The sequence below is a fragment of the Gallus gallus genome, chromosome 9, assembly GCF_016699485.2.
Source record: "Gallus gallus isolate bGalGal1 chromosome 9, bGalGal1.mat.broiler.GRCg7b, whole genome shotgun sequence".
NCBI classification, from domain to species: Eukaryota; Metazoa; Chordata; class Aves; order Galliformes; family Phasianidae; genus Gallus; species Gallus gallus.
Window position 1 is genome coordinate 16,167,039 of NC_052540.1, and position 16,615 is coordinate 16,183,653.

A 16,615-nucleotide genomic window follows, 5' to 3' on the forward strand; every position below is an offset into this window, starting at 1 on the left:
TTTTCTTTTTGAAGCGTTTTCAGTCTGTCTTTAGGCACGTACCCGAATGTTTTTAGATCTAGTTTTCACAAGGCCACCACTTCGAACAACATAAACTGGAGCACCGTTTACTTCATTGTCTGCTTTGTGTCGTAGCCAGTCTTCATAACCCTGCGAAAACACACATTTATTTTTCAAGTAATAAATTTACAAAGCATCACCTCTCTTAACTAAATATGCTTCAAATTGCTTGTTGCACAGCCTTACGTGGACTTACTTATTCCTCTCCAGCATCAATCACGGCTGTTACTCAAGAACCTGAGAAACCATTTACTTTACTCAAGTAGCAGAAATGCTGAGGAAACGTAACTGTCCTGTGTTTTGACAAAACAAACTGACATTTTGTAGGGATAGGATCAACAAGCACTCATTCAGTCTGAGATCTGTATGGATTAATACACCACAAAACAGGGAGCAGTCACTCCTAGTTTCTCTGATTTTTTTTGTCGTTGTTCTATTTTGTATTATACCCTGATGAATTTTTAAGACATCAATTAAGCAGTATTCTTTACAAGATACGTGGCATCTCTTTAAGCATCCTTTATCCTATGCACGTGTGCTAACATTCAAGAGAGTGAATCCAGGTGCACTTTTCCTCTCCTGCTTTCTTAAGAAATTAATACATCGCTTACTCAACCTAAAAGCGTGATGACCAATAGCATGATCATGTCCCGCAAGTCTTAGTACTGCCTGGTAAGCGATAAGAGTGAGCACAAGAAATCAGTGTGTCTATGCAGGCAATTCAGCTGTAATGTATCTTTCTGAAAAGGAAAAAAAAGATACCTGAAAACAGTGTTCATATATAAGAAGTTAAGCAAATATTACTGAACAGCTTTAAGTTCTGCCTCTTGCTCACTAAACCTAGTCAAGATAAATAAGCAAGAGACGAATGCATATGTGTGCATTCAACTCCAATAAGAAAAGCAGGCTCACAGGAAGAGTAAGATGTCAGTCAGGAATTAGAAAAAAGCTTACTCAGTATGGAAAAGACATTTCCTGGCAGCTGATTCATAAACTTACATTAATAAACAGAATGAAGTGACTCAGTGCTACCATAAAATATTATGCATTAAGAACCAAACGAAGATTCTTAAGAATCCTCAGAATTCATGAGCTTCTGGTAAAACCAGAGGGTCAAAAATTCTCCACCACCTCGTACGTCCTGGTAAGACTTCCACGACTGATTTGCCACAGTACAGACACTTCCTAGAATGCTTCTGTATTTAAAATAACGTGACAAAGAGTGAAAACCACTTCCATGGAAGCTTGCAAACAGGAAAAGAAGGCCCCCTGACACAGCATTCATAATCCCAACTCCTCCTATTAAGCTACAGACGTTGTATGAATGTTATAACACAAAGGCTACTAACACAGACACAGCTGAGAACTCTGAGCCTTGACTTGCATTTGAAAGGAAGTTATTTGATGAACTCCACATGCTCAAGCATAGTTTTGCAGTTTTACCATCAAGCAAACACACTGTCACTAGCATAAATGAAAGCAGTAAGTACAAAACTACCTAGATTACCACAAAAAAAAAAAAAAAAAGGAAATTTTTACTTATTTTCCATGCTAAATGCTTAAAAATTATTGAAGAGTCATAATAGAAGCCACACAGTCATACTGGGAAACTAGAACCCTGTATCTCTCTAAAACTCTTTTCTAGTTAGTGTGAAAAACATCAAGAGTCAGTACCTACAGATCCTTGTTAAAGGTGACTGACAGAAGAAAACAAGAACTCAAGGAAAAATCAAGTAACCTTGGGGTGTTTGTCTCATAAATCTGAACAGCTGAGCAATATGGGCATTTGGCAGAGAATGGAAATTTACCGCCTTTAGAAAATACAGATTTCAGCGCTTTCTCCATCTGACACCTACTGCCTGCAACACAATGGTGACACCTCACACCAGGGAATTCTTAAAAGCCAACTTCCTACGGCCAGTATAAATTCCCCCAAAGTTTCACTGCAGCATTTTTGAGAAGGAGTACTTTATCCTCACTTGAAAATGTTGCAAAAATACTACCAAAAGAAAGATGTAGGAGCACAGTTAAAGTTGCTTAATTGCACGAACAGAAAACAGACAAAAATCACTCTGATTATATTTTTAGTTCCTGCTAATATAAGAGCATCTGTGTACTTTAGGCAAGGCAAATTTAAAGCAGGCCTGCAAATCGCATTGCCAGTTTTCATTCTCAGTTTACTTGTATATTTAACCAAATTCTACACAGCAGTTGCCTCTCATTCACATGGCAATCATGTAAACATCCATGCGTCCAATAAACTTCTTTGCTAAATACTTAAGAACTTACTGAAATGCATCAAGTTCCCTGAAGTTCCTTAGAAAATATGTTATCTTTACAAAATAAAAACAAAAAAAAAATTAAAAATCTGTTGTTCTGTTTTTCTTTGTTATTTTTGATTCCTCTGTGGACTGCGCAAGCATCTTCAGAGGCAGGAGGAGGAAAGTGTTCCAGCTAACAAGTTCAATAAAATGAAACAGCATGAGCTGCATCATTTTGCAGTCTTTATGTCCTTCTTCTGACCTAGGTGCAATTGCACTTCTGATAAGGAAAGTTTCCGTCTCCTTGGCTGAGATTAAAATACAGTGAAGTTCTGAGGTTTGATAGGGATACCAAGTTAACTGGCCTTATGAAAACATGGTAGAGTTTTTCCATCCGCTGCTAAACTTCTCAAACACAGATACAGATAACGCCTCTAGTTTCCCTTTTGTTTTTGGAAAGGCCACTGAACTACAGTTAAACATTTATCCCACGTAATTTGTATTGAACCAGTGCCCTAAAGTTCTCCTAAACACTTCTTCCTATTCCACTTCTGGTTTCAGAGAAAATGGGAACTGGTTTGGAGACCACACAGGGTGTTTTCCTCTGCATTCCAACAGAAGATTTATATTTTTCTGGTTCAAGGGCAGTCTGTTGGAAAGAGTACACTGAACTGTCTTTCCAAGATAGGAGCTCATGAATATTGCTTGCCCACTTTGTAGCAGGTAGAATAAACACTAAGAGTCCATCAGATCAGTTTAGGTGGTTCTAATAGCCCTTGCAGATTAAATCTGAAATAGTCAGAAAAAACTCATAGTGCTCAACAACTCATATATGACTACAATTTTCTAGAATGAATGCCAGAATCTCTGTTCTTTTCAGATGATGGTAAAATACTTACATTTCCCAATATAAGACTGGACACTGGGAAACAAGAGGACAACATAATTTTGGACTTTAAAAAGTTGTTCCAAAAAAACAAACCACCCTAATATTTGTAACCAACTTCAACATCTGCTTCATCTTATACAGCTTTAAGTGATATTTTCTACAATGACAGCTCTTGAATACATTTTTTGGGTGTTAATACAGCAACTGAATTGGGTTAGGGCACTGCATATATTAACTGCACAGCCACAAACCGAATGGCAATTCAAAGATTTCTACAGCATTAAGTTCCCCTCTGCCCTGAACACCAATCTGACTGAAAGACAGAGCTATTTTTATTTTAGCCCTACTTCAGGGTGGTTTTGGGTCTTGCTGTCAAAACAGGCAAATTGGAATTCCAGCTTTAACTCAAAAAAAATTCTCCTGCTTAATTTTCAGTTGCTATGACTGCATGTCTTCCCAAGCCAGCACTGTCAAACCCTCTGAAGGGGCTAGCTCCTGAAAGCTATCTGTCTGCAGAAACAATTACAGTTTCTAGACACATCACCACTTTATTTACATGCTTGTTTCTTTCTCCTCTCACCTTAAGGGTTTGCAGAAAGCAGAAGATTCTTTTTCTACATTAGCCTTAAAGGGTTTGTGGGTCTTACCAGGATCTAGTACAGTGCTTAAAGAAGATTCCTACCCAACTCAGAAGATCTTTCTTATTTCAAGTGCTATAAAATATTGCAAAATGTTTTACGCAACTGAAAGAAAAACAAAAGCGGAAGCTTCCCAAATGGGATCTTTTACCTGGTACAGGATTATAGTTAATGTGTATCTCATGCTGTGAAACATATCCCTTGGGGCAAAATTTGCCTTTTAACTACTGACAGACATGGGTTGTACCACTGCATCACCTACCAAAGCTCCTTTCTCACAGTTATGTAGAAGGATTAATTTTAATATGTAGCGAGGTGTGCCAAAGAAATAAGCAAGGGGCTTTCAGAAAAGGTCTTATAACAAGCGACATGTAATGCTGAGACAAAAATGCTGTCTGACAGTCATTCACTGTCCATTTAAGGGTACTACGGTGAGTCAGTGAGAGCTTGACAACTAAGCAAAATGATGAAGTGTCTAACAAGAACGATAAAATACACAAAATATTTCTGAAGATGTCACTTTTTACTTTTTGTTGTTGTTTCTAAACGTTATCTTGATCAGACTTTGTTCATTAAGATCACCTTAAAACTACAAGATTCATGCTACAGGATTTTTTCTCCTTTACCTGCTTTATGGCTGTCACAGTTATGACAAAGAACAATGGCAATCCACTGGTAATAGGACTGGTAGGGGTATCTATCATGAGCTAAAAGAGAAGAAAATGTACAAATTAGCCTCAATTTGATTTTACAATTGTACTAAAACAAAAACAAACAAACAAAAAACCAACAAATCCATGACAAGTGTCTTTCCAAGTTTCATAGGAATTTTACTGCACATCCTTTAGTCTTGAACAGAAGTCAGTTCCTGACATCTAAACAGATGTCAATAATGGTACAAAGGTGTTAGGCCACAGAACAGACTTAATCACATCTGTAATGCACGTGCCACTCCTATGACTCATTACTAGAAGATATATTTTCACCCCATGAAGTCAAATCTACATTTTGCTATGCAGTTTCACAATTCCATACAATCAACTGTTTTACAGCAGTACGGAATATAACAACAATCACTTTAGAAGTGAAAATGAAGTTAAAAACAGCAGTTTCCAGCCGTTCAGATATTATAAGCCCTTTTCTTAGACTGCTCCTTTTTGGTTCCTCCAACATGCACATTTCACAATTTGTGCTACCATTGCTTTCATGCCAAAGTGCAGTGTATACACTAAAATGACATGTGGGGGGGGGAGGGGGGAGGAAGTGGTATGCTGGTGGCTCTCCTCTGCTGCAGGAAAAAACATCATGGTCAAGTGCTGCAAAGAAAATATACACAAGAGAGCTATTCAAAACCACAGACACTGATTTGATTCACTTTACCTGAGACTTATGGCATTGCTTTGGGAACCATTAAAGAAGAAAAAGAAAATCACACATGAAGTTTACTCTACGAGCCAAGAGCCACAGAGAAAACAGATTATGACATTACAACACATGCACTATTTATTTATTACACTGAGATGCAGACAACTTAGAAAACACAACAAAATCAGACCTCGCTCGCAATATTGCGTGCTCTTCAACCGCAGCATTACAATTTCAGCCTGGCAGCACCTTGTCCAAGACAACACCTGCCAGGAGCCTCTACTTATGGCAGGATAAGCCTAACTATGACATTTCTGCCACTTGCAATCTCTCCTTCTTTCTCAAGATGGGCTCACGTGTTAAAGGGGGGCAAGTTTTCTACTGGTGGAATCACCATGGTATATTGCTGCTTTTCTTATTTCACCAGAATGCGCCACAGACCAGTGCCTGCTACAGAGGTGGAGACATATCCATCATACAATTGGTCAGAGCATCATGCAACCAAAATGCAGTCTGTCACCATATTTTTTGCATGCATATGTGAGGTGGACAGTGTGGACTGGATTGTACTACACATTTAAACACAAAATAAGAACTTGCCCCAGCCCTGTCATCCCCAGTGGAATAAAGTGGCATTGACAGGCACTGCATTGTGGTCACATGAGATTCATATGGCAGAGGAGATAACAAGGTGATCAAATGTTAAAGGCACCTTTATCTTTTAAAAAGAAAAGTATTATGCATTAATGAAATTCTAGATGAGATTTGAATAAAAACAAAATTCCGTTCAATAGAAAAACAGCAATGAAGAACAAAACTGACTGCAGCTTTATTCCTATTATGTTTCCAAGAACAAAGACATATACACAAGACATACAAATTAGGGTATTCACTTGAGTCATGAATTGAGAGAAGAATAGGATTACACTGAATAGAAGTTCTGCCTTTAGGTTCACATTGGTTCGTGGACATTGTATTTAGATATTACTTAAGTCTAAACTAATAGTCTGAAAGAAACATGATTGAAATTGAATTATGTAAGTAAATTTGCACTAGGAAGAAACAAAAGCTTGAAAAAAGCAACACTGTGATAACCATAAGTAGCATTTACGTTCTATCTCTGGCATGCTCCCATCTTCCTCGTACTATGATCCACTAAACAGTATGGAACAACACAACAGGAAGGACAAAGTCAATATTCCTAACTATGGCAACAGAACAGGAAACATGTCCTGTTAAACGAAGCTAAGACAATATGACCTTAGCAATTTCTAACACAAGAATTTTCAGCCTATTAGAAAGTTCATTCTTTTTAAATGTGAAAGAAAAAGATCAAGGGACACAGGAGGCAATGGATTAACAAATGCACAACTGGCCCTGCTACTTACACGTGCCACAGCCACAGACAAATCTTATGAACACTTCACTGTTCCTGTTTTTGTCATAAGGCACCACCTTTTTCAGGTACATAAGGTACGTATTGGTCAATCACCATAGAAGGCTGTACACATGCCAAGTATTTTACTTCACAATGAAGGAAAAGTTTATGTAACCCAAAATCCTGTCTCTGTCTTAGATATGAACTGAGTCTTTCAAATGGTATGATCCCTCCCTACCACCTCTCTCTCACTTATCCTTCATCTAATTCCTTCATCAATTGCTCTGGAGAATTTAAGTACAGTTACAGAGCTGGAGGTACAAATATCACAGTAAATTCACAGATTTATCCCTTCAATATACTTGTAGATGTTCTTAATTAAAAGAAATATATCTGGCTACAAAAGCCACAGTGATATTTTTGAACTACACTTTACTGGCAGCCCTGATACCTTCAAATCTGACAAACTGTCAACTCTAGCTGTAAATTCTGTGTACTCCTTTTATGTGAATTTGAGGAATTTAGAACTGCATGACAACCTTGTATTGATTTACACAAGTAAGATTCCATACAGAACAAGAATGTGCAACACAGTCCAATCTGATCAAAGCAAACTTCAGATTTTACCAGCAAAGCTGGAAATGTATTGTTTTTACAGTAAATTGAGAAGTTAAATTCACAGAATGGAAAGTCAGTGGCAGAACCCACAACACAAATGGCAATTACCACCTTAATTTCTATGGCTAAACTGACTATTATTCACTTACCTGAACCAAAAATATTATCAGAAAATAAAAGTTGGCTATTCTTCTGAACTGTTCAAATAAGTTTTTTGGAACAAAATTCCACACCGTATACTGAAGGGAAAAAAAAAAAAAAACAAAAAAACAGTTATGACATGCTGAACAGTGGAATTCATTTTCTCTCCCAAACTCCCTTAACTTCTCATTTTCCATCTGCCCTCCCCAAACTGAGTCTTGGCAGTGCCCTACTCCCAAAAAGAACAGCTGTATCCAATCTCATGGGCCCATCTAGAAGGAAAGCAGGAGCAGCAACTGCACTGCCTTTACAGACAACATCTTAACTGTTCTCATACCTATTTGGATAGAAGCAACCAGACTAATCTGCTTTCTTGTAGCCAGGCCACCAGAGAACAGATTCATTCTTGCAGCTATACCCTTTGTCTCCTGCACTTCAGTGACAAAACACCCCCCCCCATCCCATCAGCTCTGTTGATTCCTATCCAAGGCCACACTAGGAGGGAAGCTGCAATTGCAGTTCCTTGCTTATGATAAGGCAATTTAATAAATCCTCACCAAAAAAAACCCTCACCCTTCCTATTAAATCACATACAGACGTGGGATAAACTAGTTTAGAAGCCACTTTAGAAGGTCCGACCAACATGCCTCATCATTCTAGACACAGACTCTGGGGAGAGACTGATGGGATGTACCAAGTATCTTCCCTTACCTTGGATGATATGATTCTGTTGTCTGCAAACTTCTGAGGAATATAATGGCCATGCTGGGGAAAACGATTTGCTATATAAATAGTTCGTGTATCGCTTTGATGCGGTGGGTCAAAACCCTAGAACACAAAATAAAAAAAAAGATCAGGAAAGACTACTTTATTACCTGTTGTTTAAAAAGAAAAATAAAAATCTGCTAACTTTGTGCTCAAAAATGATACTCAGCTATGAAGGAAGACAGAGAACGCTGGCTTCTGAATCAGAAAGAAAATTAACCCAGAAATTAAAGTCTGCCATGTCAAGAGAATTTACAGAAGTTGAATTAAAAAAAAAAATCCAATTTTTGCAGTTGTGTACTCATTCTGGAAAACGGAAGAAAAATAAATCATAAGGCTCAAAAACAGTCTCATGAAAATTGAAGGAGAAAAGCAGCAGAAATGGAGATGAAAATATGCGAACTATGGAAAAAAATTCATGGCTGTCTCACGATACCCCAATAGATCAAAAGCAAAAGTCAGAACAAACAGGTCATACTACTATGCTGTGATAACTGGCTTTTGTACAAGTTCTCATCAGCTTAAAAATAAAATCATACACGCCTGACTAGACTACACAGGTTTTCACCAGCAAATTCAATCTCCAAGAACAGGTAGGCTAATCCCAAAATTGACTCTACCATCGATTCACACATTAATGATAGCAACAGTGAAAGCAAACACAAATTTGACTCAGAAACACTCTGCAATAGTTTTCAGTCAAGACAGCAAATCTGATTGAGGTCCCTTGGAAGCAAAGCCCCGCTTCAGGTCTAACGCTCAGGATTTTCATCAACTGCCTCTGCAAGCAGAGGGGAATGCAGGTATTAAACTGAAACGTGATGTTTAAAGTAACATGATGTATAACGGAAAACACGAGTTATAGTACTAGGCTGAACAATAACAAGCCAAGAGCGAACAAATTGAGGTGACAGCCTAAGGCAGAGGAAACTCAGGAAATGCTAGCACATCTTCCAGCATAAAGAATGCTTCCACTGAGAAGTAATCTGAAGGGTAAGGGAGAATAGAAGCAGGCTTCAGCTGCAGCAATGGAAACATAGTTTTGGTGCTGGAAAATCAAATTTCTGATGGTGAGGAATAATCAGAAACCAAACCAAGTCATGTGGGAAGGCGGTGATGTCTCCCTAACACAAGGGCTTATATCTAGGTCACTCTTGCCTATCTTTACTCGAGCCTTTCCTGGGGCTACGTGACTCACAGAGCCTTTGCCAGCTCCTGTATTCTGACCTGGAGAAGCAGGTGATAGCAAAAGACAACAAGAGAGACAGTGACACATAGTTCAGATAACAGTCCAAGAAAATGACTAAAATACAAACTAAAAAGCTCTAACAGTGTGGTGCAAACCAGCAATCAAACTTGGAACCGTCAAGTTGGTCCCACCAGTGACTGTGTGGGAAGTCATGAATCTCAGCAAGAGCGTCAGACGTTTATCTTTGAACTGACAAACATGATTTGTGTCGTATAGAGTCTCCTTGTTCTCTGACAGCAAGAGAAAGGACAACTGATAAAACAGGCAGAAAGGGCATTACCAGTTCCAGTACTGGCAGTGAGGAATTCACCTTTGCAGTTGCATTGTTCTACTTGTGAAACCAGGCTCAGACCTTGGCTGATCTCTAACAAGAACTGGTACTTCAGAGTGCTCCAACAGAAGAGACTTCCATACCAATAAACCATGGGGGTGATGAACAGTGAGCAGTGAGTACAATGAACTACACGAAGAAATGATTGATACAAGCAAGAATTTTCACTCACCCATAAAGTTCTCTAATGTAAGACATGAGGTATGTTCACATTTAGGACAGTGTCGTTTAAAGTAAAGACATAATTAAAAAATCCTTTCAGACCTGCAAGTTACTGCATTAGTCATCATTAATAGAGATACATTTCACTTCAGAAAGAGGTGCAGAAGAAAGAAGGGGGGAAGAACAGGAGAGTACTGAGAGAGACCTGGAGGAGAACAAAGCTCCTCTGGCAAGCAGGGAAAGCCACAGCAGTCACACAGTGGTGTGGAAGGCCGTGAGATGGTAAGAGATAAGATGAAAGAGTAGGAATTGGAAAGGACTGGAGAAGTGTACACACAGGATGCCAAAAACACAAGGAAAGAGCTGTTCACAGCTCTGAGAAAAGGAATATCAACATGAAGGCAAGATATCTGTTGAATGCTGACATAATATTAAAAAGAAAAGAATGTTGTAGTAGCAGCAGTTTGGAGATGGCATTTGTGACATATTATTTGTAAATCAATACAGATGATGCCACAATATAGTTGTTCTACAAGCAAGAGAAACACTGTGCTTAATTAGTAAGAGCAGGCACGTAGATCTATCTCAGAACATGTCTGGCGCTCACGAAATGCCAGACTCTCTCACTTTGGAAAGTCACATTCTCCATTTCAAAACCACCGAATGTAAAGCAGAAGGAAAAGTGAAAAAGCAAAGAAAGCAATGGGCATTCTTCCAGTGGTGGTAAATGGCAATCTCTGTGCTTCTTACTCAAAGCTATTGAAACAAATGGAAAATGTCAGAGTCACTCCAAAATCACTGATTGTTTCCTGCAGTACTTTTATTTCCCTTTTAGGTCACTATCTGAGCCCTGGCTGAAGGAGCACTTTGAGCAGGGAACAGCTCTGCCCAACTAGACTGAACAGGTTACAAGCTAGGGATGTATTTTCCAAATCAGAATCTCACGAGAGTTTACAGCTGCAGCTGTGTGACCAAAACAGCTTAAAACTGCCGTTCGTACAGGTCTAACTCTGTTTTGTTCAGCTCTACCACAGCAAAGTGCCAAAGCTGCACACACAGCAGACCCACGGTGACAGCGCAGGAGGCAGGCAGGCTGAGGACACGATCCTCAGGAGCTGCACAGCTCTGGCTGGCAGAGGATGCAACCCTGACAGCCCCAGCGAGCCAACCACAGCCACAGCAGGGAGTGAGCAGCAGTGCTGGGAAAGGAACCCACATCTCCTAATCTTTATTTCTGTAACCATGAGAGATGTTTCAAAATTGCCCAGCAACTCTGTCATTATATAATTATCTAATGAGAATTCTCCTCCAGAGAAATTTTAATTATGTATCCCTTCCAAGAAAGTTCAACTTCTGTGCAGAATTTAATTGTTCAGGAAGAGAAATTCCTGTAACTCTCCTATTACTGTGACTATTTTCACAGATGCCTCTCCTGCTGCAGCAGCAGCATCCTGTAGTGCAAACCTCTGCCCATGGGGAATGAGGCGGTAGCTGCACACAACCCAGCAGAGAGCTGCAGGAAGCACACTGCTTCCTAATTTCGCTTGGAAACAGCTTCTTTCTCTATTTCCATTGTCATTACGGAACTGAGCTGCAGAATTAGGATAACGTGTCCCTCTCAAAGGGTTTCTGCAGCTAAGCAGTGTGAGTAGGGAATCCTTACATCAAGTTTTGGGTCTTGAGAAAATAAATTCATAGCTGTCACCAATACTTTTCAATAGAAGTTTCTTTTCCTACAGCTGCCTAGTGAGGTGATTCCTACCTGAGGTCACAGCCCATTGACTTCATAACAAATAAAGCAGAGTTTATTGCAAAACCTGATGTTTAAGACTTCTTAATCAGGTGTATTACATGAATCCATTGTAAATAAACATCAATTTTGACCATAAGATTGACTTGTTTTCGTCCTTTCATGCTGCAAATTAAATATAGATTTATTGGCTAGGGCTGAGCCACACAGCTTTTATTTTAAAGCACAAACCAGGCCTCATCTACCACTGGAATACAGCTCTCCTATTTCATCTTCACTACACGACAGCCTAATAGAAAATCCGCACCCAGATAAACCTGACATATTTGTGTTTTGAAAATAGCTGAAACAAACACGACTTCAATAGCACACAGCAATGCCTGAGTCAAGCTGATTTATAAAGTAGGAAGCCAGACTAATTTTTTAGAAAAGAGAAAAAAATATATAAGGTGATTCATGTTTGTTTTTTTTAGAGTATAAATCGGTACTGACTCCAACCCAACTCAAAGGCATTTTTACTGAACACTTCAGTAGTGATTTCCTCAGTGTTCTGAGTTAGACAAAGACATCCTCCGTGTAATAAATTCAGCTCCTCTTAACCGGCATTGAAAACATCCTTGGGAACTGAGGGGAAATTTCTGACTGTGATTTTGTGCTATTTCTTTGCTGAAAGAAAGTGGCTCCAGCAGCCACCTCTCCTCTGCTTCCCAGATCACATCTCCAGCTCACCGCCGTGCTGGGAACCACCTGCACAGCCACATTACAAAGCAAAGTGGGAAAGTGACCCGTCTGAAAAGTCTCCATGCTCACAGTTGTGTGTTGCTTTTTTTTTTAATGGATCAGATCCCTAAAACAATCAACTACACGGCCAACACAACTGCTTGGCCAGCACAACGTAAACATGCAGCGTGGGAGAAGTTCTGCATTGCTGATGCTCAAGCAGCGGGAGCACGAACAAGGAATTGGGTAACTGAGGAAACAAGCAGAGTAAGCAATCAAGAAGAAGCACCACGAAAAGGAACTGAAAAGATGGCTATCCCATCACCTACAAACAGAAAGAAACAAAGAAAAGAAAACCCTCCTCCATCTACTGCAAACAGGTATCTCACTAATATCACTACTACAGAAGTGTATCTAGGACAGCATGCCTTCACACCCTCCCCAAGCACTCTGAAGCAATGTTAAGTGAGACAGCAGAAATCTGCAGATCTCTCAGCTAGGATTAGGATTAGTGACACGAGACCAGCACATAACAAATCAGTTGCTGTTTCAAGCTTTGTAACACATGCATCAATAGTTACAAGTTATCTGACAAGCAGTCAGTATTTCTTATTTTCATTTTTTACAGGGAAAAAAAAAGAAAAAGAAAGGAAATCCCTATTTGTGAGGAGAACTCCTGCTACAGAACCAGCATTCAGTGACAGGAGCTGAAAAAAGGAAGGCCCAAGCAGAGGCTCCTCCTCAATTCATACACCGCTCTGAACACGGAAGCAGCAGCTCTCCACTGCACCCTCCGGACATCACGTACTGCTTTACAATACTAATAAACGTAACTCAACTCTGTCCCAGGAACTTATTTATCTGGGAAGGTGACTGACCAACCACACTCAGAAACACCACGGCATTTCCCAGCAGATATCCCCAAAGCCTGCTATTACCTGCTGCCAGTACATGGTTTGATTAAAGCTGTTCTGAGGAAATTAACTTTCCTGCTTTGGATTTTTTTTTAATATACATGGAATAATTTTCCTTTTGTCAGATAAGATGATCTCTTCACATTCCATGCACATTTTCAGAAGCTTGTGTAAATCTATACTCAAAACAGTAGGCCATAATTCTTTCAGTCATGTAGCTGGGCAGTAATCAAACTGAATTTGTCATATCAAAGGTTAGCATGAAGGAAGAAACAGCCTCTCACAGCAATTCTAAACAAGTAGCGAATCAGCTGCAGTACCCCGAGGTTCACATAGCACCGTGCAATTTGTTCCTGCCCTTTAAATATTACTGCAGTAAAGACATAAAAGAGCACGGCAAGTTGTGTACCATTCAGGCAGTGTCCTCCTCCTGCTCACAGGGCTGTGGTTGTTTAGCACAGCTGATAACAACCCATTTTCTAACTTCCCAAAACACCTATTGTCAGAATACACTATTTGGGCAAACACCGTAGGAAATCAGATCATGAAAGCAAGAAACGTCCCTTTCACAAAGTCAATATACAAATACCTAGTGCTGTGTTTAGAGAGGTCATACCCATGCTTGGAACAAAAGCCTGGTCACATGCAGCTCAAGCCATTCTTATCTTCATTTATTTTGTCAGAACGCCCATCAGAAGCTCACAAAAAGAATTTGGAAAAATCCCTGCTTAAAAACAAAACAGCCATCCATTCCTTGTTTACCTGCACAAGGAGTGAGCCCAAGCAGTGTCCTCCACCCGTGCCAGCTCTCCGCTCAGCTGACTGACGCCAAACACACTGACCATGTAACACCAATACAACCCAATGGAAAAAGCCAGCCGAGAATGCAAGTTGGCCTTTCTACGTGAGCTCTTTCAAAGACCTATGAGATGTTCAGTTCTGGCAGCAGGGAAAAATTCTAACAGAGATTAAGGGATGCTGCTTAATTTTAAAATAATCCAACTTTACATCAGCTAAGGAACAGCCTTCGTCCTACACCTCTACAATCCAAATCACTGCATTTATGCAGCATAATCCACTGCAAACATATGATAAAACAAATGTCTGCCTTCAACAGAATTCCAAGTTTGCATTTTTTCCACAATATTACTAGGATTCTTATGCTCCTGCATTCTAATTATTTGATTACCCCAACGCCTGTAAGATATTCCTCCTACCTGGATGGAATGGCAAGCTTAAAAAAAAAGACTGTATTGCTGCAGAGGGGCAAATATGTTAGTAATAAGAAATGAATGAGGAAATCACTAAACAAGAGCAAAATGGCAGCAGAGTCTTCTGGCAAGAATCAAACGCACGCATGGCAAAGCAATCTGCTTCGGAGATGACAGAAAAATGAGACTTCAATAAAAGTGCATTTAACTCCAGAAGGCATTTAGTGACCATTCAGATTTTAAGCAGAAAGTCAGAAGCTCACAGAAATGGCTGGAGGTCTCCTACCTGCTTCGCAAGGCCATTCAGAGCTTTTTTTTTTTTTTTTTTTTTAACCTTAAATAAAAATTGAATTATGATGATCAAAGAGGTCTATCAGAAGTTGAAGCTTAACAGTATCTGTGGTCCCAAATCGTTGTTCTTTTGCTTAAGTTTATTTTTGCTGAAAATACATGAAGCACTTTGAACATGTTAAGTGCTACAGTTCTTCAATGCTCCATCCCACAGAAACAGCAGCAGCCAAGGCAACCAAATCACTCCAACAGGTACAGACTCAGTACAGTACATGAAACATTCAACACAGAATTCCTTCACATTACTTTGAATAATCATCATAGCACCAAAATAAGTAAATAAATAAATATCTCATTATACTCTATTCATTGTCACTGGATTCATTCAAGTCGTTTAATGCTAAAGGCAAAGAAAAAAAACTCTGCTATGAAATAAGGCATTCACATCTGTGTCACATCATAAACTTCGTTTTTCACTAAGAATTACAAAGCAGTGTCAAACTTGCAGCTAGCCATTTCACCATACACAGAGACTACAGCTGTCAGTTCCATGATTGGACACATACAAAATAATCACGCATCTCTTCACTCACTTGGAAGCTGCATGTACCATGAATGCAGAATGAAATGCTGTTTGCCCACTGTTTTGAAGAGCCATTAATGAACCTGTCTCATACAATCAGGTTCCTGCCCTGTGCTACCCATTCAGCCACTGTCCCATGTGAATACTGACTGGCTTCATGTTCAATACACAGATGACTTCCAACAGGCAATAGTTACTTGCCTCTTGCAGCTCCTGCACTGCAAGTTCAATTCATATTTCCCTTCAATATGAAAAAAAAAAAAAAAAAACCTTGAAAATTCTTCCAAAAACACCACAGGCCCTGGATAATAAACCTCAGGCCTTTTTCACAATGTGTGTCACAGTTGCACTGGCCATCGCTCTAACAGTCGCTGCTTAGCAAATTTCAGGGGAAGAGAACTCAGTTCTCAGCTAGAACTGCCTGGCTCTTCCTTCTAACAGGTTTGAAGTCTGCTCCATAAACACCACAGATTTGAGCCTACTCTTTTATCAAATACCACTCTGGGTTTTAATTCCTTTTCAAACATGATTTAGGACCAAAGCATTAGTTTAATGTACTGCTTTCAGACTTGTCTACATACATCTTCATCCCTAAAGCTCGCTAAATCATAAGCTCCCTTTCTGTTTTGTCATAATTCTTTTTCCAGATATTTAAATATCTGCAGAAGTCAGCACAGCCACACACACAACTAGCACAGACAGATGCATGGGAATAAAGGAGTAACTAAATGCAACAACACACAGCAAAATACACTTTTTGGTCTATGACATATAAAACTTTTCCTTGTACTACATTTTGGGATGGAAACAAACAGCTTCCTCATGCCTGTATCATCACCTCCCCTCTCCCACAGCTACTTTTACCTTCCGAGCAAACGTGAAGAACAAAAAGTCTTCTTAAGGCACAGAAGGTGGGAAGCCAAGCAATGGCAAGGTCTCCTAAATGATGGCGTGGCTGCTGGTCCTACTGTCTGTCTTTTCCACCACGCTCTGTGCTATGGCTAAGTGGTTTCATTTTAGTTCTGTTGTTATTTCTCTTTTCCTTCAAACAGTACACAGTTGAAAAGGGGTTTGTATACTAAAAAAAAAAAAAGTCTAGCAGCAAATGTCACCTGTGCTTTGCTGAAGAGATCACTCCGCTTTGACAGAGCTGTTTTGTCAGATCTATCCTTCTGCAGCTTTAATCTGCTGGCTTAAAAGAGACACAGTGCTAGAAGTTAAAGGAGTTTTTTAGGAGGTATGTTGTAGATGCCTTGTCCTCAGAGAGACAGTTGCAAATGCAGTCATGA

At 39.6% G+C, this 16,615-nt stretch overlaps 1 protein-coding gene across 5 annotated transcripts in view; it reads right to left on the reverse strand.

Moving 5' to 3' along the window:
* The window catches only part of ATP11B (ATPase phospholipid transporting 11B (putative)), a 141,357-nt gene that overhangs the window by 32,155 nt on the left and 92,587 nt on the right, over positions 1-16,615 (reverse strand). For 3 of the 5 annotated variants that reach the window (XM_040705709.2, XM_025153475.3, XM_040705713.2), the window contains 4 exons: positions 8,062-8,178; positions 7,359-7,448; positions 4,475-4,555; positions 43-150 (listed from right to left, as the gene is read on the reverse strand). In XM_040705709.2, coding sequence (XP_040561643.2) covers positions 43-150; positions 4,475-4,555; positions 7,359-7,448; positions 8,062-8,178 — 396 coding nt within the window. Of the gene's footprint in view, positions 1-42; positions 151-4,474; positions 4,556-7,358; positions 7,449-8,061; positions 8,179-16,438; positions 16,519-16,615 lie in introns of all 5 variants that reach the window. The other 2 variants (XM_046898851.1, XM_046898852.1) reach the window with 1 other exon arrangement.